Raw genomic sequence first — 24,730 nt, 5'->3', positions numbered from 1 at the left:
GCTTTACGTTTCAAATGAGTTTTCCAACGAAAAAGTGTAAACAAGTGACACGCACCGAATTTCACCTTAAAATCGATCAAGAAAGATGATATAGTCGTGCAGCGATTTCATTCGTGTATGTATGTATGCATGCATGCATTCGGAATTAACATTCCCAAACCTCCGTTCCCCCTTACCCGCCAAGGGTCATCCTTTTAACTGAGTTTGCTGGCAAAGGATTAAAATGTCAAAGTGGAACAAACCGCAAGGTGTGGTTGTGCCGCTGGAGTCGCTGTTGAAGGAGCGCCGTAAAGAGAACTGTCCAGCGCCCCGACGTTCCGCCGGGCTCGTTGGCCGTTGGGGCATTACGAGTTTCACCTCCATACGCAACAGAAATTACGGTGAGTCCTACGCGACCTTGCCATCTTGGCTGCTATTGCCGACTAGCAATGAGTTGTTATGTCAATTTTTATTGCTGTTACAGTTGCCGATTACAACAATGTGGATCTGAAGGAGTCGCTCGAGCTGGCGACAGCCGATACGTCGGAAAGTATGGTCAACTTACTAACACCGGTCCAGGATGCGGTCCGACCACGAAAATTCTTCAAAAGCCGCAATACCGTACCACCACTGCAAATGCCGACGGATCACCACCACCAACAACAAGTGATGGTGGTAGAAGGGGTGCCATTCGGTGCACCGCCCGATGCGTTCAACAATTTGCATCACAATCACCAGTTAGCAAACTCGAACTCCTCTACTCCACCTCAGCCACCGCAGTACTACCAACCGCTTTCGGCAGCTGCTACACCGCAGCTCTCACCTACTGGTCCGCAAGCAGCAAACGTAGGAACAGGCCTGTCGCGAACGGTTGCTGAAGACGAGTATGCTCCTCAACAGCAGCAGCAACAGGCGCAACGTTATTTACAAAATCACGACCAACCATATTCAGCAGTTGTTCCGACGTCCACTCTGCCAGCATTGAAACCGGGTACCCTGAAAAAGACATCAATGACTGCAGATCTATTGTCAGATTCGATGCCGGATGCACCGTTGCGCCGGGGAAAGGGTGGCAAAAAGGAGAAGAAAGATAAGAAAGCCAAAAAGTCAAAAGCGAAAGAGCCAGCAGTTGGGATGGTACCAGGATTGAAGCTAAACGTTCGAACAGAGTCGCAACCTAAGCGAAACTCGTCCCGCATCCGGAACCGCGTTGTCAACTACAATGAGGACGACGACAGCAACGATTACCAACGGACGAACACACCGTACAGCACGACTGTCGCCAATGCCCGCGCACTCGCCGTCAGTGCATTGCATTCAGCATCGGAGGCAATGTTTTCCGGTTCCCTTCACTCGATCTCCGCAGACCAGAATCCAGAGGTTTCACAATCAATGTCCGTCACACCGTCAGGCACGGGAGAAAACGCTTCGCCCACCGTCGAAAGTGGGACTGACGGAGGACGGGCTAGCAGTAAGCCGAGCACAAATACCTACGTGACAACTCCGCTGGCCTCGCCATCGAACACCGAACATCGTCCGATTTTGCTACGCATCTCGAAGGTAACTTGCCATTCCTTTGCTTTTATTGCTGGTTTTACGTGAAAAGAAAAGGTTTCTAATTAACGAAAGAAATATGTTGATTGGCATGGATGAAAAATAGCAGACACAAAAACGGTCCAGTCTGGTCTTTTAAAATTAAAAAAAAAAGATCGCAGACTTTCCTTGCAATTGCTTCAAAATTAATGTTAATCCATACTAATTGGATTCAAATAATGGATTTAAGTGTCAGGTTTTTATTTTTAACTAGAGGTTCCCGGCGTGCGTCGCCACGCCTCCTTTCATCCTCATTTCTCGCTTATCAGCCGTTTCAAAGGACTTCTTATTCATCCTATTCACAATAAAAAAAAATCACAATATTCAAAAATTTTCCTATTCACAATCCGGTGTCACAAAACTACGCTGTGCAAAATTTCAAGCGAATTGGTTCAGTAGTTTTCGAGAAAAAGTTAGTTCTGTATTTGGAAAAGTGCATGGTAAACATCGGAGAAAGATTGACAAACAAACCATGGGCCACTACATAAAACTTTCATATATCGTTAAGCGATATGATTCACTGCCCTTGGGAAAAAGTTGGATTATTATTACATATAAAAGTACATCTATATGCACCAAACCCTTCAAACCCACCAAATGTTTAGGATTAACCGCACTCATTCGTACGGCGTTCACTGTTTTCTTGGGTCCATGGCTTTTTACATAGCCCCTATAGCGGGTCCATTACACCAGCAACATAATCACTTCGCCTTGTCTGAGATCGTTACCATAGGATATCTGTTCACTTTCTCCTCCACGCGACATGCACAAAACCATACGCACACTGATACTCACACAAACTTTTTTTTATGTGGGAAACCTCCTGATGGCTCCAGCCCGGTTCCCCACTCCCCACAGGGCACTGTGGGGGTCGCTGTGCTCGGCCCGGAGGGACGGTAGACACAAACCGGTGCTACGTTTGGCGCGCAATGCAAATAGACATTTGGCGCGCGGTAAGGACAGCATCCATTCGGCTTTAAGCTCCGTATCAGACGAATACAAACGCATTGCCCACTTTTGTGTATGTGATTCATACATACATAAAACGGTCATAAACTTTCTCAGTCGCCTGATTTACTTTTGGCGGCCAATCTCCACTAGGGCACGCCAGTGAGTATCGACAAATGAGTGAAAGTAGGAGAATTACAAGCGCTTCTCAAAAGCACTCCATGGACGAACCGATCTTATGAGAAGCGGTAAAAAACAAAGGGGAAGACTATACACGTACATCAAGCTAATGAAGTGTGTGTGCGCGCGTATGTGTGTGTGTGTGTGTGTGCCCGGCGGATTCTCCGGTTTTCTGCGGCATCCATCTTTCTTTCGCTATTATAACCGTACACAACCCTTACGCTATCTACTTCGAGGAACAAATCCACCAGCAGCCATAAACATCGCAAATCTGTAGATGGATGTTGCAAGCGCATTAAGTACCTAGATCAGGAAACTTACGAGACGTGAGGAACAATTGATTGTACAATGCAATAAGATCTGCATTATGAGGAACATGATTTGTGCAGCACGATTTTCACTTAACATTGTGTCATGCTCCGTCTTCGTCATCATGCTAATCGAACGACATGGTCATGGTAATCATGGTAATCGAACGACTCCAGTACGGTACATGCTCAAAAACCTTGCATCTGAACAGAATTCAATTTATATTTGTTATGCTGCATATTCTTCCGTAGGCACATTTCGACCAAAAGCGCTTGTGTTGGAAACAAGCGAGATTTCTTTTGATGGTAGTTAAAACGCTACAGTACACGCACTTCGTTTATCTTCGATGCAGAACAAATGCTTCGTTTCCATCATCATGTGCTGGGCTTGTGAAACGCAACGAGCACTGATACATGTTTTCCACTTTATCGTTACACCGCGTAATAACATTAAAGAACAACAATGAAGCCCATGTTCTGGGCGACGTTGGTACCGGTGTGCATGGCAAAAGAGTGAAACAAGTGCCAGTGTTCAGGTTTGATTATCCGTGAATCAATTTTTTTTTTGTGTTTAGGACGATGGATAAGGATTGGTTGTCGTTTTGTTTTTGTAAACAAACCGAGTTCTACCGATCGGGTCCTATGGCAAGAACATTTCTAAACACTCACACTAACGTGAGGGTAGATACTTACACGGATTGTGCGCTTTTTCGCTTCGCTTTCGATGTTTACACACCCACACAACCGCAGGGGTAGCCGCGTGTGTTCACCTTTGCGTATCGGTTCTTTTTTACTATCGCGCATCCATTTCCGTCCACGCGAACCCAGGCCCCCAACATTAGTTTCAGCCTATGGTGGAGGTGGGAATGCCATACAAATTGAAATCTCGACGGTAAATCGGGACAGTCTCCGGTGGCTCTGTGTCGCGTGTTTTATCAGTTTTGTTTGTTCATTTTACCTACAGTTCCGTTCCATTACAGTTCGTGTGTTTTCCGTAAGATGTTAACCCGTTTGTTTTATTTCTTTATCATTCTTTCGAATCAATTCGATTCTTAAAAAGTCGTGTACGCTGCGTGTATATAGGCAATGCGATAGTAGGCCTCGTCAATAAATTAGTATCGCGCATGGAGCAGCACAGTAACACCGCAGATACCCCAAGGAATGTGACCAATAGCGGCCCGATAGCGAGGGCCTAGTTTTTCAATCTTAACCCGGTTAACCCGAAAACCTTACACCATATTTGTGAGTTTGTCTGGCGTGGTATAAAGCTAATGCTCTTTGTTATGCTAAAGTGGAATACGTGTAACAAGTGCGATGGTTCGTTACGGTGAGTTGCAAACTTCATAAAAAGTGTTATGTTTTTGCTACAAAAACCCTCTAAATACAGCTGTGGTCACAATGGCTCGTTGGATAGCCCGCATCAAGGCAAACCTTGCGGCAGTAGGTAATAAACGTGTGGGAGAGGATTGCAGTTTGCATCTATCGACTATGGGTCTACCGGCATGACGTATGCGTACCACGCTAGCGGTCACTTATGTACTCGTCTACGATTATGTTTCGTCAGCATTTTCACCTCTTGCATTCATCCGTCTTTCTCCATTGGATCGTATGCCAAGCATACCACAACCGAGTTCATGGGCAGTTGAAGCCTACTACATCTAGCTAACGCTAATCCGTTAGCACTTGATTGCAGTGCTTTCATGGACAATGTTAGTATTTAATGTTTTAGCACAAAGTAGGAAATATTGTTTAAATTGCAATCATTATACACATCTTTCATAAAACCATGTCACAAGTCATAAAACTTCCTTCTTTTATTTTGACTTTTCTTTTTCCACCGAAGGGCACATCAATGCTAATCAGCACCGACAGCGAGGACGTTTCTTCTAACAGTGGACCAGCTGCTGTCGGCGATCAGCTTTCAGTATCAGCCCTGCAGGAAATCCGGCCATCGTACTTGGCAAACTCGTTTTCCTCGTCAGCAGTTTATCCTTACGTCGACAGTGGAAGCTGCGACGAACAGGGATCGCCAACCGGAGGAAAGCACAAGCCTACCCCTGCAACACCACGACAGAGCGACAAGCCAGAAGGGGCCAACTGTCCATCAACTGATGCGTCAGTAGCAAGCAGCGTTACTGATGCACACATTGTACCTAAGACAGAGTTAAAAATTAGAATTTCGCTCGGAGGTAAACCTCTGATAAGTACTACGGCGACAGGCGGTGCTGGGCTTGTAGGATCACCAGCAACTTCCACCACAACCTCAAACGCTGTCAGCAACTCGAAGACCAACAAGGCTTTTCGCTATAACTTTAAAAAGCACGCAATCGAAAGGGAACGGGCACGACACCATCTATCATCGAAGCGCATAAAGTCCGATTCGAAAGCAGCGATCGTTACCGAACAGCACGTTGCAGAAGAAGGCCAAGAGGGTTGCGAGAAGCTGAGAGAGTCGCCACAGAGCACAGTGCCCGGGCCACCGGCTACACGGCCTCTGCCAGTACTAGGAGCAGGGAATCACGACTCGTCAGCTGTGTCGCAATTGTCGTCGACTGTGGCAAACACGATCCCTGTTCGCCCAAGCTTTCCGCTTCCAGGTACCGACACCTACGAAGTATTTCGCACCCTTTCCTCCCTCTCCGGGGGAGATGATTTTGACTCGCAGAGCTCCATCCTTGGGAGTGCCTCGTCAGACAACACTCCCAAACACACGCTAACGGTTGGCGAAGACCACTGTCAGATCATTCACAGCCGTGGTTCGAGTGATTGCGGAAGCGATCTGGAACTGTCGCAGAACAGCTCTATGGCGGCTGCTCCGCCCTCGGATGCATGTTCCGAGAGTGAAACTACGCAGGACAACAACCGAGCTGTTGCGGTTGGGGAAGTCGCACTGACCGAGCATCGCTCGTCAGCCGGTTCGCCGGCGATCCCTAGCAGTTCGACGGTGGCCGATAGTGCTCCGCTTTTTGCTCCCCACCAAACGCCGAGTGATCGTGTTGAAGTACTTAAAATAAATTTGAAAAATACAGGAAGTCGCAGTAATTGTCGAGTTACGCGCAACAAAATGAAAACAACCGCCGACGATTTATATGAAGGCGCGGCAACCGCAGTACCTACCACTGTCAAACGGACTGCTCGAACGGTACGCAATCGCACCAATAATCAAAATAATAATAACGTCGTTGTTGTAGCAAGCAGTACCAGCGTGAGCGAAAAGAAATCACGAAATCAGCTAAAAGCTCCACAGTCGGCATCATCGACGTTACGAGAAACTAGTACGGCACAGGCGCCAGGAGAATTACCCACAGCCACGCACATAGCACTGTGTTCACCGGACCATTCACAAGATCAGCAGCAACCACACCAGGTTGAGGATACAACAGGAGCGCAAACAGATGAAGATGCCAGGAACGGAAGCGTCACCGGCCAGGGTACATTGACGAGCGGCCTGAAACTAAACATCACCCGCCAGTATAGTCGGCGGAAAAAGAATGTGGTGCCACCGGATTATCTATCGGATACGAAAGCCGGAAATATGGTTGCAGGGGCTACGGTGGCAAAAGATATAAGCCTAAAAGAGTGTGACGAAAGCAGGGCAAACGCGACCACCTTACCGACGGACGAACCATTTGAGGAAAACGGAAGAAACTCGGTCAGCAGCATGCCGTATACAGCTTTGTCGCCCTTCCGACGTACACCGGACTGTGGCGAGATAAAGTCGAGTGCAGTGTGTGGCAATATTTCGAGCAGCAAATCAGCCGAACGGCAAACCTTACAAGATGATAGCGTTCAACGGACAGCGACAGTGGTTAACGCCTTTCGCAGTGGTGGCGAGAACGGGATAACACCAGAAGGGACGGTGTCACAACCAGCACCACCGATGCGCTTGGTACTGCAGAAAAAGGGAACTATTTTTAAAAGTCGTCCGTTAATCAGTTCGTCGCAGGGGGTACCGGAGGGCAAGAAGCGCCACGTATACAAACACAAGTGGGACAACGAGGATGGTGGCAATGGAGTGTTGGAGCAAGATGAACAGTCCACTACAGTCGGCAGCACCGGAAGTGGTATTGTCGCTGGTAGTAACGTCGGTGGTGGTGGCGAAGGTGGCAGTGGAGTCCCTAGCATTAGCGGAAGCAATAATAACAGTACGATTGGCGGTACAGGCGATACAGGAAGGAAACAGGACGCCGGTGCCGGCAATTTAATGACGAGCACATCCACGGAGCACGGTCCAGGAAATGCTGCGGGAGTTGGTTGTGGTGGCGTTGGCTCTGGAAATATGCTCGATTTCGATAATGATTTTCTAGAGTGTGAGTCTACATCGAGCTCTCAGCCGGCAGGGCTTCCATCACGAGCGAAACGTCAGAAGTTTGGTTCACATGCAGGGTTAAGCGCGGGTGGTGGACTTGGGAGCACTGGCGGTGGGATCACAATGGCTAGCGGTGAAACGTTCAATAACGTCGCTTCAGGACTCCGCCAGCGAGCAGCCGCACAGGACGAGCACGAAGACTATGGAGGTGGTGGCTTCGGTGACAGCGACAATGATGGTGGTGTGGAAGTGATACCAAAACTACGCTGCTATCGGGACACAAAACCATTTTACACCATCGTGCGTAATGTGAAAAATTCGCATCAAATGCAGGAGATCGGCGAGTTTCAAGAGATGGATGACGATGTAGAGTACATTCTTTCCGCACTGCAACCGGACAACCCTGTTTCAACGCGCTGCCTTTCCGCCCTTCAGCTAGCTACGAAGTGCATGAAACCCGCATTCAAAATGCACGTCCGGGCGCATGGTGTTGTCACTCGGTTCTTTCAGGCTCTTTCCGATGCACACCACGACGCCAGCCTTGCACTATGTACAGCCGCGATAATGTATGTGTTCTCGCAGGACAAACTTAACATGGACCTAGATCGCGATTCGCTAGAGTTAATGCTGAACCTGCTGAACACTGTCGATCATGAAAAACTGGCCAGTAACGATCAGCAGCGACATGGCAACCAACAGGCAGGAGGCCAACAGCAGAAGATACGGCAGAGGGTGAAAGAGCTGTGTGGAGAGATCAAAGGGTGTGGAAAGATGAAACATATCGACACTGAGCGTCATATAAGCGCGGGTTCACTGGCCATGGAATCATTGCTATCGCTCACCTCGCAGCGGGCCGGTGAATGGTTTAAAGACGAATTGCGTAATCTGGGCGGCATCGAGCATCTTATCAAGACGGTGGCCGGATGCTATCAGGACGTACCTGCAAGAGCCAGCGAGTGGCATGAGGATGCAGTGGCAAAACTTCGTAAAATAGAGCGCTGTCTGCGTGTGCTCAACAACGTGTGTGTGTTTAACCGAGCCAACCAGTTATTCTTGCTTGAGCACTGCGATGGATTGCTGGTTAAGCTACTATCCCGACTCTTCCGTCAGCTGGATGTTGAGATCACGCAGCATGTGACGAACGATCAGACGCCGAAGGATGCAACCGGAGTTTTGGTGCGCGAGCTGTATCAGCCCATATTGCACATGTTTATCACCCTCACGCACTCATTAGACGAAGAAGGTAATTAAGTTTGTGCAATTTCAATTGTCAGTAAGTTAACGGATCCTGTTTTTTTTTCAGCACACGGGGCTAATATTATAGGACAGCAGCCGGAAGTTATTAACATCTCGATGCACATACTGTTGCGATTTGCTGAATACGTGCCACCCCGTTGCGTTTTTGATCTGCATTTGCTTGCGCTCACGCTGTTGTTGCATCTGGCGCGACGAATCAAATACAATCGCAAGCAAATTTTATGCTACAAGGACGAAGAAACGGGCCGGGGCGGTATTACATCACTTGTTGAGTATTTCGAACAGCAGGAGGAAATGGCTAGGTAACGAAGTTTACTTTTTCGTATGTTTTATTCTTTGAAATTTGTTTTGATACCAAACATAGCTCGTATGAACATATTCAACTACATAATGGGGCGAATTGAAAATTTTGGCCGTTTTAAAAACTTGCTAAAATTTTAAATTCACGGCAACAAATTTTTTCTTGAACCCCGCTGTTGCAGGGCTGTAAGGTTGAACTTTTTCAAAGGCATACTTCGAACCACATTGTCGCCAAGCAACAATGTTAAATGTGCTATACATACGACATAGCCTGCTTGTTGAGAAACAAAAAACAATGTTAAGTGGCCAAATAAATGGTTCCGGTTTTCTATTGCAGCTATGCCGAAGCTAAAACAAATGCTATCCTAGAAACACCCGTTAGAACAGTTGACACGGAAGATACGGAAACGAGATGTGAGTATTATAATTTAACCACCAACCATCCCCGAACTATTGTTACTTGTTTCGAACTATTGTGAATTGTGTTTTAATTGTTCGTTCGATGCAGTGATGCAGAAAGCGGAACACCACATGGAGCATACATATATGGGAAGTCACGTTTGTATGCTCATCTTCTATCTGGTGTCTGACGAACCCAGCCTCGAGGAACTGGCACGAGCTCACCTGAAGAATCGTAACTTTCAAGGAATGGTGGCGGCCATGAGCCGTTATTATGAGTTTCTCAATTTAACTACCAATGTGAGTATGGTTGATCAGTAGGCAGCATAATGTGATAATTGATTAATTTTATTCACGATTAACGATTGACAGGCGGATGCAGAAAGTACGGCTCATAAACGTCAAACGAAGGAAGCAATCGATTATTTTAGTCAATTGGACGGTTGCGAATCGGGATCGACACGCGTCAAGGAACCAGAGAAATAAAAGTAGCTACGACAAAATATTAAGTTGGGGGTAAAAGTAAACGACGTTTTTCACGATAGATGTCTTTTGTGATCGATATCTCGTGAAGTATCAATTGTACAGTTTCAAGTTTAGGCTCGTTTAAAGCTGAAACCTTACACTTAAAACATTGCTTTCATTGTTTTTTGTTTGTTCCATTCGTGTGTAAGTTACAGGGTGTTAACAATGGCGGTCAACTAAGAGAAAATTCAGTACAGTTTACAGTTTTTCTTTGAAAAAGGCGAAAATTTAAGCTAGACCGCTGAAATTTTGCATAGTGTTTATGGTGGAGATACTCTAACAGTAATGTGTCTATGTGTAATTCTAGTTTCGTCGACCCGTTTTAATTATTTTCGACCCGCACAGGAAGACCCGTCGTCGAAAACGTCGATAAAATTACAGAAATAATCAAAGTTGATCAGCATTTTAGTAATCAGAACATCGGCCAGGAGCTAAAGATTGACCATCAAATAATTTTAAGTCATTTGCGCAATGCTAGATTCACAAAGAAGCTTAATGTTTGGGCGCCACCCTATTTGCACCAAATATGGCTCGAAATTCCATTTGCGAAGCTTTGGCCAAATGGAATGAAATCGACCCATTTCTGAACCGGATGGTACTGGGGATGAGAAATGGGATACATACGACAATACTGCGTGAAAATGATCGTGGTGTAAGCGTGGTGAAACATTTTACCCGGTGGTCAAACCAGGACTTACGGCCACTAAGGTTCTACTGGGTCTATGGTGGGTCTTGAAAGGAATCGTTTATTTTTTGTTTGCTTCCATGTAGCCAAACACTAAATCAAGATCTCTACTGTCAATTACTGCACCGTTCGAAGATAGCAATTGACCAAAAACCACCAGAATCGGCCTTCTTCTTTTTCTTCGGGAACAACCGCTGGGCGGTCTAATCCGGCACCAGAGACAATGTTAATCTCTGGATATGCTTTCTGTAACGATTCGTTTTTACGGGCGGGGTTGTTAGCCCCGCGCCAGAATCGGCCGACGGAAGAAAAATTGTGTTCCATCAGGACAACGAAATGTTACACACGTCTTTAGTGACTCCCCAGAAAGTCTGTAAGCTTGGTTGGGAAGTTTTAATGTATCCAACGTATAGTCCTTGCACCAAGCGATTGACACCTTTTTCGCGCATTACAAAATTTCGTGAGTGATGAAAACCTGAGATCAAAAAAGGATTGTGAAAATGGATTGTTCGAGTCTTTCGCCAATAACGACTAAATCTTCTACAAGAGGGGCATTATAAAGGTATTTTTTGAAAAACAACAAATTTTCCAGCAAATGGTTCATACTAGACTGTTCAATTAGTTCGTAGCCTCGACCAGAAAAACACATTTTTTATGGTATGAAATACACTTTATTATTCAGTATAGCCTCCCTCAACATCAATAAACTTGTTCCAACGAGCCTCCAATTTAAGAATTCCGTCCCTGAAGTGAGAAAGGCCTTCGCCTAGGCCTTCAAAAGACGCCTTTGCAACTGTTGTGACGTCATCATTTGATAGAAAACGCCTTTCACGCATGATTTTTTTTGGGTCTGAAAAGAGATGGAAGTCGCTAGAGGTTAAATTTGGTGAATACGGTGAATGCTCCAACAATTCGAACTTAAATTCATGAATTTTAGCCAATTTCAAAATGCTCTTGTGACACGGTGCATTGTTACATTTTTAGCGAATGCGGCCTCGTAGCAGCACCCTGTGTTATCGAGGCTACGAACTTATTGAACACACTAGTATTTGACGCAAATCGAACCATTGGAAACCTTTTAAATATAGTTTTGAAATTCACACAAAAAACGTCGATTTCTTTTTCTCCAACCTAATAGAATAATCGTGAGGTGAGCTCGCACCAAAAGGATATGTGCAGTGCAACCCGCCAATTCCTTGCGAAAAACATTTTACAGCAGTTTGAAGGAATGTTTATTTTAGTTTTGTGACATTCAATTAATTCTAAAGTGTGCTCGAAAGTCTAATTCACAATTTTCACTATTCAAATAATTTTAAATTGTCTTTACAGCAGGAAAACGTTACTCGACATGTTTATGTCTCACACATTTAGAATAAATGTAATGTCACTGTTATATGATAGAATTATTTATGTAAGCGAAGCAAACTTTCAAAACGTTATTGCGATGTGTCTGATACGGCATGACTAAATCGGTTGTTATGAAATGGACCAGTGTTTTGCACGTTCGCATGCTTCGGTTACATGCAACGATAAAATCCACAGAATATTCAAAGTGCACGGCTGGGATTTTCTCGGTTAATTATGGGCACAACAGTCAAAACCAAGCAGAAGTGGTTACAAAATTAAGTTTCTTTAACCCCTTCCTCCGATTACGTTTTATTTTCGTTTTCTATATTCTATTGGAACGGAAATAACCGCAATCATACAGAGCCCTCACCAGCTTCAGCGTTTGCATTTGAACAGATGCACTGTAAGGGTTGGAATTGACGCCTTTCGCCTAGGAACTTGTAAATCGTCTACACCGTCTGCGTATGTGCGTTTCGGACGAACTACTTCATTTTTGCTCTTATGTTATCACAATTTTATCTCTGAAAATGCCATCGATCAGCACCCTACCTATTAGTATTAAGTGATTCTTGAATCTAGGGCTAGTACTTTTCGTGTTCCAAACAAAACCATGCTACAATTTCAGACTTTTTGAACGTTGGGTTTGAGGCATTTTGGACGTTTACGTAAGACGCATTTAACGGAAATCTGATGGACTATCTAAAAACCAATAAAATATTTTTATCAATGAAAACAGCTGTTTATGCTACAACTGAAAAGCAAGAAAAACATTTTCTAGGTGAAAGTTGCTTGGCGTAACTCGATATTTTTCATTTAATTCCGATTCCAAGTGCTATGAAACAGCGCGATGAAACCGGTAGTACCTAGAGTTTATCAATCGGAGTACGATTGGACGGAAATTTGTAACAAAACATCCTACCGGGGTGTGTTGAAACAATCGTTTATCGTGTGAAACAATCATGCAAAAAAATACATACAAGTTAGAGTAAAGTGCAGAAAAATACAGATCTTTGTAAGAGATTTAAAAATAAGACTTAAATAAGGAAAACCGAACTATAAAGGTTCAGTCTCTGGCAGTATGACGGCGGAAGAAAATGCGGCTTAGGTCATACGTTTCATGAGCAGCCTAATAGTTACATCATCGCTGATAGGCATACATGCTGTCGCGACTACCTCCCGACAAATAATCGACACACTCTGTAGAGTAGAATCATCGTTTTAGGGATTCTCCATCTTTCATGAATTCAACGTGTTGATTTAAACTTATGTATATACACATACATATATTAAGCATACCGTAATTACGAGAAATATAATAACAAAAGGAATACGTTCCGTTTTACACAGTGCCAGCAAAATCGTATTCTGCCACGAGTGCCCATCGCTCCACCATAGCTTGTGCGTTTTGGAGCTCTGTTTGATTCTGTGGGTCTACAGTGTGTGATCGATTTATAAAAGGTATTTTAGTTCCACATCACATGTTTATCAATTAATATATATAATAACATTCAGGCAAAAAATCTAAACCTTGCAAAACTTCACCTGTGTAGAATGTGTTTTGTTAGTATACAATAAATGTAAATATAATAAAATTAAAATAAAACAGTTGTAAGTCTTTAAAAAACCATGATTTCTCTTCCAACAGGTACAACTTACTATAACAGAACAGGATTCCGAAGAGGACGGCATTGATCAGATTTTCACCTTGTATCCCTTTAAAGATGATTTCGTTCCGCTACAGCACTTACCTTGTCATCGATTTCAATCGACATACGATAGCAAAACTAGAGAAAAATTGTACGAGACCGTGACTAGTTTCGGAATACCGGCTAACCTCACCAGACTATTGAGAATGACCGTGGCCAATGTCATCGTTGCAATCTATGTACCTTCGGCAACGAAACGTTACTGGAGGACTTTCATTCACCTACGACGTAGCTACCACTCTTCCGTTTGGCTATCTTGCTCTAAGAGATGCTTGCTCTAAGAGAATGATTTATCCATAACGAAAGAAAGATTGCTATGTGTGAAATTTCATAGCATTAATAGCACAGCAAAATTATATCGTTAGCAGGAGTATGGCAGGCAGGTCTCTAGCAACTGGTCCGGGGTACAGCTTAGTTAGACCACACTACAAACAGGGTAGTGTAGCGCGGAGTAGTAAGCGAAATTGTTTTATTGAAGCGGACAATGTATCCGACCTGAGTTTGCCGGGGTGTACAGCTCAGTAGTTTGGCCACACAATCTTTTCTATCCAGTCCAGATACCGGGAGACACGAGTGTACACGCCCGGTATCGTTGAGCCGCACTGGGCCCCCGTGGAGACAACGCCTACGAGTAGGAAACGCCCCCGAACGCTCATGACCAGTGGTCCGCCTGAGTCTCCCTGACAGGCGTCGGTGTACTCTTCGCCGGCTCGTTCCCCGAGCGCACAAAGCTGATTGTCGCCAATGGAGAGAAAATTCAAGCCCACCGAACGGAACTGCATTGCGCACGTCTCGGTTGCGACTGGGGCCACCGTCGCCTTGTAAAGGTGTTTGGTCTCCGTGTTCTCACCGTCCACGCCCCAGCCCATCACCGTCAAGTTAACGTTAGGTGCGATATCCAGGTGTTGCGTGTTGAGACAGATCGGTCCCACCGTTGACTCGAACGTCACGTCCCGGTCCAGCTCGAGCAGCGCAATGTCGTTTTGACGGCGCTTATATCCTTGGTGGATGTGCATGTTCCGCACCTCGTAATCGTCACTTTCTGGGTCGTCCACGGTGAGAGCGGCCAGCGTGACGTTGGCGCGGGCCACATTCTGGACGCAATGTGCCGCTGTCAGCAGGAAGCGCCGTGAGATGAGGGACGCTCCGCACCTCCTCTGAGAGCCACCCTCGTCGTGGAAGCGCAACAACGCCATGAACGGGAACTCGCCACGATTGACTCGGAACCGATTGCCGGACAGGTGGTCCTTCAGCGTCGAGGGCTGCCCACTAAACCGCTCGCACTCCTGCTCAGCGATGCGCGATGTCATGCGGTTCCCGGTTTCGGAAGACGGGCAGCACACCACCGGATTGTTGCCACTGAACTCGCATCGCTCCCCGTTGGCCCCGATGCCGACCGGGCATCTCGAAGCCAGTCGACAGACCCCGGTGCGCGACGGCGACCCTCCTAAGCTGCATTCGTCACCCTCTGTGCGACCGACCGTTTTGGGGATGAGCCCAGAATGAGAAAAGAAAAAAGGCATAGATTACGGTGGTTGGAGTGTTACGTTTGGCTCCGGTACACTTAACACTAACACTATCCGAACCCGTCATCTCCTTCTTGCCTTCCTCAACATCGCCACTTTACGTAGCGCTGGGCGGATGCACAACTAACCGTAACGTCCCTCGGAGCTGGCGCTGGGGAAGTAAATATCCTGAGCGGGGCACGTCGCGACCAGTAGCGACAGCAGTAGTACCGCGAGACTCACGGGCAGCACCGCCGGAGAATGCAGGTGCATTGTCACACGGTCACTCTAAGTATCAATCCGGTTCTTACCGTGGCTCGCGTCGTAACTGCGTTGCCGCGGTGAGCAGTCTGGTCCACATGCCAAAGCTATACCGACCTACCCCATGCCTGCCTAAGCTCTGTCGATCCTTCCTTTCCTCCTCTCTTACTGTTTTATGTCTTTCTCACTCTCTGACACATACATAAACATAATCACCATCACCGTCGCTCGTTTGCTCTCCGTTTGTTGGCGTACGAAGAGATCACACAGCAATAGCACCATTAGCGTACGGAGCTGTTTTGCACCAAATGATCGCTCGTCGATCGCTTCGACTTTACTCGCATTCCTTCGACACATCCCATGATGAGAATACAAACCACGCGACCACGGAACCTTTTGCGCATCGCTGTTACGTGCAGTAGTAGTAAAACCATGAGATAAGAGGCACAGAACGAGACCCGCGCCTCTGGAGTAAACCTTCGGGGCCCCGGGTGTTTCTCGCGATCACCGGCTAGCGATCTTCGGAGGAGGAGCTGCAAGAAAAGCGCTTACCGAATCTTCGGGTGTCCTTGAAAACGGTCTCAGGCGTAGCGTCGACGAGGGCACAGACAAGACCGGACAGCAGTGGCAACGGCAACCAGCAGCACCACAACAGCAGGTGGCCTGCCATGTTTGTGGGTGACAGCAGGGGCTAACCGGTTCAGGTTCACTGATCGCCCCTGTAGAGTTCGCGTCTTCGGACACGGCAATCAATGCGTGAAGTGGACAGAGACTGCTGTCACTGGTAGGCTATGTACTACTCGGGACGCGACAATTCCAAGTGCTTCTTCGGCAGACAACTTCACACGCACACCCGCACGTACACACACACATACACACACGAGAACGCACATCCACAGATACTGCCGATCCTTGCGCAACAGTGGATCGGCACAGCAGCGCATCGACTCGCGAACCACGAAGATCTCTCGTCCACGATCGCGATGTTGATAGCCCCGCGTGGATATACCGCGTTCGTTTGTTTCGCAGTCGTTTTCTTTCTGATTGAGTCGCTGCTGGTGAAGATCTGAACACGGTATCGTACGGCATCTGACGTAGACGTCCGAACAAAACCGATCGACTGGTTGCCGGACGGGTTGCGCTATTCAAATGTTCGCGAGAGTTCTGACAAATCCAATTCCAATGCATTATCTCTCTCTCTTTTTTTCTCTCTTTTTCCCCCCCCCCCCCTCACTCTCTTTCTCTCTGTCTCTCTCTTTGTCTTGGTCCCGGAACTAGTGCGGTTATCGCGCGACCATGTCGCATGGGAGCGCGTGTGCACAATCAATGCACACTCGCTCCTTCTCCCACCCACAGAAACTCCGTTTGAGCCGATTGCAATGCCAATGGATTACCACGCAAAATGTCACCTAGGCAGGCGCAACACATGTTAAAAAACGGTCTGTGCAAAAGAGGTTGGCGAGATAATGAATGAAGGACATGCTTGGGTAGGCTGGTCATGTCATGAGACTGGCGATCGACGGACCACCCCTTCTAAGGCCTTCTTAAGGACCACCCCGGGGAGGACAGAGCGGGCGTGGTAGCCTAGCCGGCCTAGCGGCGGCCCTTGAAAAAGAGTAACCGTGACGAGAACAGTATTTAAGGAATAAACGCCTTGCGAACGAAGGGCGAAGCCTTCAGGGGGGAAGAAGCCTCTCTTACAGGTGATAAATAGGTAAGGCAAAGAGATGAACTGTTCACATTTATTGTTCGCATGTTATTCTTATTGAATATTATTAGCACGGGCAGAGCCGCCTTAAGCACCATCTTAACATCTTGTTACCCCCTCAAGTTGGTGCAAACGAAAATTGGATGCAGCGGAGACCGGCTTACCGGTTGACGGACGCACCCTGCACCTTCATCCCGCCCCACTCGGGCTCCAGATTCGGTTACCGTGTTCCGCTGGCGGGCCACACGATTGATTCGATCCAGTCGAGGTAGTGGGCAACCTCGGTGTAGAGACCCGGTATCGGGGAACCGCACGCATACCCGTTCGAGGTGACGCCCACCAGATAGTGACGGCCGGCCACGACGAGTTCGAGCGGGGCACCGGAGTCTCCTGGGCACGTGTCGGCCACCGTCTCGTTGCGCTCGTTGCGCCCCAACGCGCACAGCTGCCCATCGTGCAGGCCGGCCGGGTTGCGGCGCGACCGCGGAATGCCGGAGGCGCACACGTCCCGCCCCAGCACCTGCAGGTGCGCCTTCATGAGTCGTGGGGATGGCTCGGTGTCCCCGGGTTGGACCGTACCCCAGCCCTGCACCGACAGTGGGCTGTCCGTCGCCGTTAGCGCCGCCGACGGCTTCGTGTAGAGACAGGCCGGATCGACGAACGGCCAGCCGGACGCCGGAGTCGCCAGCTCGACCACGGCCAGGTCGTTCCGGTAGGTGACCGCATTGTACTCGGGATGAAGCGTCACGTTGCGGACCGCGATGTCGAGCGGCTCGTCGACGACGCGCGCCGGCTGTAGCTCGAGCACGCCCAGCCGTGCGAAGGTCGGCTGCTCGCGCAGGCAGTGGGCCGCCGTCAGTAGAAAGCGGGGCGCCACCAGGCTGGCGGCGCACCGGAATACCGAAGCGGCACCGTAGCTGTCGTTGGCGGTACCACCGCTATCCGGCGGCCTTCCGTAACCGAGCGCGGCCATGTGCGGAAATTCGCCAAACTGGGCGGCGACACCGTTGAAGATGTGATCCGACAGACCCGTGGCGTTCGGGTACCGTTCACACTGCGTCTCGCTGATGCGCTTAGTGCTGCAATAGCACCCACAGTGTGTGGTGTTAGTGTGTCCACATTACCCGGGGACTGAGGGGGATCGCGCGTGTGCTTACATGATGCGGGACTCGAGCTGCTGGCGCACGCAGCACACGATCGGCATGGACTGGTTGAAGGAGCACGTTACCAGCTCGCTCGTTAGCCACGGTTTGGCCATCGCCCAATCACACTGGTCCGCCGGCCGGCAGGTGCCGGCCGTACCGTTCCTCAGCTGACACGCATCGCCCTCTACAGGTGAGGAGTCTTAGTTAGTAGCTTTGCCACGAGAGTGCCGGGTGTACACTTACCGTACAGCATGGGATCCGGCTGCAGGATGATCAGATCCGGGTCGAGGAGGGCTTGCACGACTTGGGCCAACTGCTGACCGAGGACAACCGACACCCAGCACACTACCACTACATGGCCCCTCATCATCTTTTCAGCTCAGGGAAGAAGGGCAACCAAAAACAGCAAACAGCCGCCGCACACTGCAATGGTATTCTGACATTCGGAAGAGAAACACACGCATCAGCGTCAACAACCGCCTCATGCTCTCCTCCCCCGTGACACACGATAGATCGCGAACCGCGAGGCCGTGCCGCCGCCGCCGTTGCCGTTCAACAGCTGTTTGAAGGCCAAATGGCCATCGCAGTTGCGCGGTGTTAACCTATCGAGCCAACATCCCTCACGCACGCACGAACACACACACACACGGACCGCTCAGCAGACATCACTTACCCAGGGGAGACCGCACTGAAGGAAAGGCAGGAGGAAAACAACGAATATCACAGAGCAGCTTATGGAAGTCGCGTCACTGACGTTGCGGACAGCGCAAAACCAATCAGCCACCACAGACCACAGCCTGCCAGAGCTCAACGCAGGCTAGCTAGTGCCGCCACACTACCGTATTTCGAGAGAGCATTGCGAGGTTGTGAGAGTGTGGTACCTCTGCTACTGAATGCCATACAAAAATAAAACAAACAAATCCACAAAAATAATAACCCACCCGAATGATGGCAGAAATAGCCGATCGAACTGCGAGGAGATACGGACCGATGAAGAGAAAGAGAGAGAGAGAGACAGAAAGAGAACGAGGCTGTGAGTTACCCCCGTGGACCGCAGAAAGCAAGCAACGCAATACTACGACGCGATCGGATGCGATAGCGTGAAGGCGGAGGCCATCTGAATGTTACGACACGGCTGGATGCTGGATGCTCAAATTCCGCGCTCTCGTACCGGGACGGTGCCGGATAGGATCATCGGTTGACCCCACACTCTGCCACGCCAAGGGGCTCCCACTTGATCGAGACGAAGGTCAGCAGCTATCAGCCTTAACCGCCGCTTCCAAGTAAGTGCACGTGTGCGTTTATTGGGTCTTTCCCCCCTCCGCCACCCACCAGCCCCCAAAGCACACACACACACACACACCCGCAACACGTCAAATCTTCCCGCGGGGTCTGTGTACTGTGCGCGGGGTAGGCGTAGTACCTATGAGCAAATCAGATCAGCTTGGATTGAACCTTTTATTACCCAAATCTTCGTTCAAATCCCTCTGCGACACATGCGACACGCATTATGCTTGGTTACTACTATTGCTGGTGGTGGCCGCCACCGTGCCTGCGTGTCTTTTTGCCCCCTGGAAAACGGTGGGGAGTGCAAAAGGACGATCACGCCCACACGATACTTTCGATCCACTCGATGTAGGCGGCGACCCGTGTCGAGACGTTGGGCGTGCTGCTGCCGCACCCGTTACCGAAGGACGTCACACCGACGAGCTTGTACTTGCCGTCGACCAGGATCTGCATCGGGCCGCCGGAGTCACCCTGGCACGTATCGCCCACAGTCTTCGTGTCTTCGTTCTCGCGCCCCGTCGCACAGTACTGCGTGTCGACGATGCCCTGCGGCAGCTTCCGGTTGTTCTTCAGCAGGTTGCTATCGGCGAAGCTCTGGTTGCACTTGAGCCACGCCACCGTCGTCAGGTTGACCTTCATCAGCTGGTTGGAGCGGAGGTTGCCTGTAACGACGACACGCACAAGGGTGTGTAGACTAGTGGCAGGCAGGCGGAGCCATGGCGGCGGTTCCTACGTACGGTCGAGATCGATGATACCGTACCCTTCGGCAGTCAGCACCGTGTCAGGGGGCAGATCCAGCCGATCGTCGTACAGACAGATTGCGTTCACGTCCGGCTCGTTCTCAATGCGTCGCTCGAGCTGCACGAGCGCAATGTCGTGGTAGTTCCGGTTCGATCGATACTCCGGATGCGGAAAGAATTCCTGCGCGCGCGAGATAGGGTAGAGGGCATTAGGGACAGAACGAGAAAAAGGGGGGGCGGGGGGCATGGCACGATCCTTTCACCTACCTTTAACCGGACGACGACACCGTGATTGCCCGGGGCGAGGTTGTTGGTGCCGAGGATCGCCACCGTCGGCCGATCGCTGACCGGGATGCAGTGGGCCGCCGTGAGCAGGAAGTCGGGCGCGATCAGGCTCGCCCCGCACCGGTAGCTCACGTTGACGGCGGGTTCGTCGGTCGGGTAGCCGAGCGCAGCCATGAACGGGAATTCACCGTCGAGCGCCTCCTCGCCGTCGATGATGTGGAACGTGAGACGGGACGTGTAGTTGGGCACCTGGTCGCAGGCGAGCCGGGACCGGACACCCGTGCCCACGTCCGTGCGGTTCATCTTGCAGCAGATCACCTCCGTCAAGCCGTCAAACCCGCACGACACCCGCTCGGCGAACCGCTTGTTCGTCACGATCACCTCCAGGAACCAGGGGCAGTTGGTGGACACGGTGCAGACACCGGCCGACCCGTCGCGCAGCTCACACTTATCACCCTCTGTGGACGCAAGGAGGAAAAGCAGACCGCACTATACAGTTCAGTGCTCTAGCTCTCTAGTGCTCGGTGTTGCTCGGTGGTTGGCGATGCGGCGACCATAAGACAGAGGTTATCACGACCCTAATGTCCGCAGGGCTCCGCAATCGCTTACGCTGTTTACCTCGTCTCTCTCTCTCTCCCTCTCGCCTCTTTTTCTCTCACCAGCAATCTTACAGTTTGCCGAATATTTGAGGGACATCATCGCAACAACAACAACAAAAGAAGCAAAACCGCATTAATCATTCTTCACGGGCAATGGTCCGCAGTGCCGTTTAGCCCCAGTACGCCGGAGCTATGGGCCTCTTTTCGGGTGACGGGTGACAACACGAACTACTTGCTGGAGCTCTGCTTGAATGACTTACCTTCGAGGAATTGGCCGTAGGCCTCACGGACTATCCAACTACTAGCGGCGGCGGCGGCCGCGACAGCCACCAACAGCCACAAGGGCGCGGACACGGACATGGCACGGGTTCGGTTCCGCTGTCGATCGGTTGATGGTATACGGTCGGCGATTGCTGCCCTTCCGGTTAAGTTCTTCCGTGTGTGCGTTGGTGATTGGTGCGGTTTGATTGACTGTGGTGGTTGTGGTGGTGGTGGTGGTTCCCAGACACCGGCGGTCGGTTTCCCTGCCCGGCTCATTGGTCGCGTCCGTGACGGACCATAGTGGCCGAATCCGAATGACCGAAGGCTCACGGCCGAACGCCAAGCCTGTGGAATGACATTCGGCAGGTCTGACAGCCTCGGATGCTGGGCTGGGCTGGGTGGTATCCTTCGTCGCCGGTTAGGCTCTGTTTTCTTTGCCACCCGGTTAGGATTCCGATGCAGGTCGATGTCGAAGGGACGTCCGTCCGGGATTCGGATTCGGATTCGGAAGACAAGCACAAAACCTCCTCGCGATCCGTACGATCGTAGCTCACGAGTGCGACTAACGGGTTTCTCTTCGCGGTGGCGCGTAGACCATTCGTGGCGCGATGTTGTGTGCTCGCGCGTGCCCCTTCTCGCTCACTCCAGCGCTCCCCTGTTGGCACTTGGTACGGTGGATTTTTTTTTGTTCCACCTCGATCTGGCTTTTCCCGGAGGAACATGTCTCCATGGCTAAACCTCGCCGGACCAAAACACCAGGGAAGTCCAGCCAGAACGGTGGATGTCTGGATATGCTGATGTTTATTGACTCGTTTCTATTCTGAGAGTATTCTGCCGCTCCTAAATGACACCATTTGCTAGGTGGACGGAGTTCTATTACCGAGGTTACTCGCTGCGACGTTAGCGCTCATTATCAGTCAGTCCAGAGAAACACCCGGCGTTGCGTGGCGATCGATCTGCGATCACTGTTTGGAGAGAGCGATCCTGTGTTCAGATCTTTATTTCTTCTTCACAAGAGTTGGACAGACAGAATAGGAGAGAGAGAGAGAGAGAGTGAGAGGGAGCTGGAAAAAATCGGCGCATCGTATTCGTAGCGATCGCAGTTAGAATTCGATATTGCTGAGAAGTGCGCTACAGTAGCGCTACTAGATCTGTTTGCCGCCGTTTCGACAGCGCCTACCGCAGTCGATACATCGTAAAAGGACCAGGACCTACCTCTGATATTACCGGGGTCAGGTTAGGTTTCGGTTACGTCACGGACCGCAGATTTCGCAGAGTGTATCGTCGTAGAACAAACGTCACAGTGGAATTTACGGTCGACAGCTACGCTACGAAGTGTGACGATAAGTACAGTCTGATACCGCTGCCCTCAAATACACTATTGACGTTAACGGCAACTCTCTCATAAGGATACCTGACCAGACCAGAACTAACGGACCGGCCGCGAACGGGTGGTACTCGAAGAATGCAGCCAAAATCGTTTTTTATCCAGCTTCGTTTATTGCACGGTGCACTTATTGGCGATGTACTCTGTACTCCGGTCAGCCTTATCGGCTATCCCCGGTGGCTTCCGGTTCGGATGGCCAAACGATCGAGGCAATCCAGTCGAGGTAATAGTATGCGCGGGTGTATATCGCCGGTGTTCCCGACCCACAGCCGAAGCCCAGCGAGGTAACACCGACCAGGAAGTACTTCTGGGCCTCATCGTTACTAATGTAGTAGAGGGGTCCACCCGAGTCACCGGGGCAGGTGTCACTGTGATCATTGCTACCGTTGATGGCGAACCCCACGGCGCAGTAATGCGAATCCAGGATACCGTCCGCCAGCTGTCTTTGGAGCGTTCCGTGCAGCGCTTCGTACAGCGGCTCGATTCGGGCCCGGCACTCGACCAACGGCACGGTGGTAAGGTTCGTCTTGAGCAGCGCCTGCGGTGTACGGGACAGGTTGCCGTTGTCGCCCCAGCCGGCTGCGAGCAGAGTCGTGGTTGGCGCGAGATCGGCGGCCGTTGGATGCAAACAGGCCGGGTGCACGACGTCGTCGAACACGAAGCTTTCGGCGACCCGGACGAGGGCGATGTCGTGGTAGCGACGGGGCTTTTTGTATGCTGGGTGCACGAAATGTTGCTGTGCGCAAACGGTACCAAACACTGTTAGAGCATCACGCGCATGCGGCCTCAGGCGCACTCACTTACCTCTATGGAGCGGTCCTGGACTGCAGCTGGGTCTGCGGATTTAATCAGATTGGTCGTACCCATCCGGACGACCCTTGGGCGGCCATGGACACTGTTGATGCAGTGCGCCGCGGTCAGGACGAAGCGTGGCGCAATCAAGGTGCCTCCACAGGCCCACACGTAGGTGTCTGTCCCTGCGGCATGGTAACCGAGCGCACCGATGAATGGAACCTCACCGTGATCGGCGGCGTATCCGCCGATGATGTGGAATGCTAGCCGCGACTGTACACCATCGTACCCCTCACAAGCACCGTTCGCTGACTTCTCGCCCATGCGTCTGTCGGAGTGGTAGGAAATCAGTAGACCAAGCTGACCCGATCCCGACACCGGCACATGCTTACGCCAGCGAGTCATCCTGGTGGCAACAGATGATCAGTTCGTCGCCAACAAAGCCACACTTTACCAGGTCGGCGTGGGTAATGGCGTGTGACTCCAGGGACGTCTTCACCCAGGCGCACTTGTTCGCCCGTAGACAGACACCAAGCTTGCCGGACTTCAACGCGCACCGATCATTCTCTGGCGGGGTAAAGGGGAGTGGTGGTGTGACAGCGAGCCTACAGGTTGACATTTCTGGCCGGTGGTGCAGACCTACCGAACAGCTGCGTTTTCGAACCGCTGACCGACACCCACGACAAACTAACTGCCATAACTGCCAGAGCTAAGCCCAGGACCTCCAGCAGACATTCGTACCGCCATCCGCCGCCGCCTCCGCCGGTACCGCCGATAGTCACCATCTGCGACAGGCTCTACAACCTCACTCACCTAAAAATTCTGAACCAACGAAGCTTGGATTCTAATCCAATAATCTGTCTATGGTTGTTCGGTGACTTGCAGTTGGACAGTACATCTAACACGGTCCACGCACACACTTCGTAAAATAATCGCCTTGAAGATGGATACAAGATACTTTCATTCTCTCGCTTCCTCTTCGCGCTTTCTTTTGCTCTCCTCTAGAAGCAAGGTCTGTTTTGCACAACACTTTTGACTGATTGAACTTCCGAATCGAGACTGAGCAGCGTAACCCAACGTTGGTGGATACAGAGCGAACCGCGGACACAACCCACGAAGTCGGCGAACCTCGCGACGACAGAAATTGGCTAGCTGCGTATTGGCGGTGTGCATTGAGTGGGAGAAAAAAGAAGCGCTGACAGCATTTCTGACTTCTACAGACAG

General features: G+C 50.1%; 4 protein-coding genes across 5 annotated transcripts; 1 reads left to right on the top strand and 3 right to left on the bottom strand.

Annotated features, from left to right (window-relative positions):
- The first annotated feature begins 223 nt into the window (after positions 1 to 223).
- On the top strand, positions 224 to 9,871 carry LOC128277488 (protein wings apart-like). Its single transcript, XM_053015953.1, has 7 exons — positions 224 to 380; positions 464 to 1,539; positions 4,852 to 8,560; positions 8,621 to 8,876; positions 9,212 to 9,288; positions 9,383 to 9,573; positions 9,646 to 9,871. The coding sequence occupies exons 1-7, from the start codon at positions 224 to 226 to the stop codon at positions 9,757 to 9,759; spliced, it is 5,580 nt and encodes a 1,859-aa protein (XP_052871913.1). The 3' UTR covers positions 9,760 to 9,871.
- Positions 9,872 to 13,988: 4,117 nt separating this feature from the next.
- On the bottom strand, positions 13,989 to 15,343 carry LOC128276272 (serine protease persephone-like). The gene is made up of 2 exons (XM_053014776.1): positions 15,191 to 15,343; positions 13,989 to 15,004 (listed from the first exon to the last, which is right to left on the bottom strand). The coding sequence occupies exons 1-2, from the start codon at positions 15,312 to 15,314 to the stop codon at positions 14,055 to 14,057; spliced, it is 1,074 nt and encodes a 357-aa protein (XP_052870736.1). The 5' UTR covers positions 15,315 to 15,343; the 3' UTR covers positions 13,989 to 14,054.
- Positions 15,344 to 17,059: 1,716 nt separating this feature from the next.
- Positions 17,060 to 19,041, bottom strand: LOC128278033 (serine protease Hayan-like). Of its 2 annotated transcripts, XM_053016671.1 has the most exons (4): positions 18,829 to 19,041; positions 18,399 to 18,591; positions 18,168 to 18,339; positions 17,060 to 18,089 (listed from the first exon to the last, which is right to left on the bottom strand). In XM_053016671.1, the coding sequence occupies exons 2-4, from the start codon at positions 18,523 to 18,525 to the stop codon at positions 17,231 to 17,233; spliced, it is 1,158 nt and encodes a 385-aa protein (XP_052872631.1). In that variant the 5' UTR covers positions 18,526 to 18,591; positions 18,829 to 19,041; the 3' UTR covers positions 17,060 to 17,230. The 2 variants fall into 2 exon arrangements, with proteins under 2 accessions (XP_052872631.1, XP_052872639.1); XM_053016679.1 differs by lacking the exon at positions 18,829 to 19,041 and having other exon boundaries at positions 18,399 to 18,630.
- Positions 19,042 to 19,622: 581 nt separating this feature from the next.
- LOC128277478 (uncharacterized) lies at positions 19,623 to 24,264 on the bottom strand. The gene is made up of 8 exons (XM_053015941.1): positions 24,150 to 24,264; positions 23,899 to 24,073; positions 23,519 to 23,834; positions 22,878 to 23,450; positions 21,327 to 21,945; positions 20,450 to 20,925; positions 20,180 to 20,363; positions 19,623 to 20,104 (listed from the first exon to the last, which is right to left on the bottom strand). Exons 1-8 carry the CDS (start codon positions 24,202 to 24,204, stop codon positions 19,758 to 19,760), a joined length of 2,745 nt encoding a protein of 914 aa, XP_052871901.1. The 5' UTR covers positions 24,205 to 24,264; the 3' UTR covers positions 19,623 to 19,757.
- Between the last annotated feature and the right edge of the window lie 466 nt (positions 24,265 to 24,730).

This window comes from Anopheles cruzii, chromosome X, assembly GCF_943734635.1.
Source record: "Anopheles cruzii chromosome X, idAnoCruzAS_RS32_06, whole genome shotgun sequence".
NCBI lineage: Eukaryota > Metazoa > Arthropoda > Insecta > Diptera > Culicidae > Anopheles > Anopheles cruzii.
This window is presented reverse-complemented; position numbering and strand designations above follow the sequence as displayed.

Bases quoted from the DNA above. Each gene is read 5' to 3' on its own strand.
- LOC128276272 (XM_053014776.1), bottom strand. From the start codon at position 15,314: ATGCACCTGCATTCTCCGGCGGTGCTGCCCGTGAGTCTCGCGGTACTA. The intron at 15,005-15,190 runs GTTAGTTGTGCA...TCGGTCGCACAG, and splicing joins CAGCTCCGAGGGACGTTACG to AGGGTGACGAATGCAGCTTA.
- LOC128278033 (XM_053016671.1), bottom strand. From the start codon at position 18,525: ATGATGAGGGGCCATGTAGTGGTAGTGTGCTGGGTGTCGGTTGTCCTC. The intron at 18,340-18,398 runs GTAAGTGTACAC...CCTCACCTGTAG, and splicing joins GCCGGATCCCATGCTGTACG to AGGGCGATGCGTGTCAGCTG. The intron at 18,090-18,167 runs GTAAGCACACGC...GTGCTATTGCAG, and splicing joins CAGCTCGAGTCCCGCATCAT to CACTAAGCGCATCAGCGAGA.
- LOC128277478 (XM_053015941.1), bottom strand. From the start codon at position 24,204: ATGGCAGTTAGTTTGTCGTGGGTGTCGGTCAGCGGTTCGAAAACGCAG. The intron at 23,835-23,898 runs GTAAGCATGTGC...CCACTCCGACAG, and splicing joins CACCAGGATGACTCGCTGGC to ACGCATGGGCGAGAAGTCAG. The intron at 20,364-20,449 runs GTAGGTGAAAGG...TCGCGCGCGCAG, and splicing joins GTGTCGTCGTCCGGTTAAAG to GAATTCTTTCCGCATCCGGA.
- LOC128277488 (XM_053015953.1), top strand. From the start codon at position 224: ATGTCAAAGTGGAACAAACCGCAAGGTGTGGTTGTGCCGCTGGAGTCG. The intron at 8,561-8,620 runs GTAATTAAGTTT...TTTTTTTTTCAG, and splicing joins GCACTCATTAGACGAAGAAG to CACACGGGGCTAATATTATA. The intron at 9,289-9,382 runs GTGAGTATTATA...CGTTCGATGCAG, and splicing joins GGAAGATACGGAAACGAGAT to TGATGCAGAAAGCGGAACAC.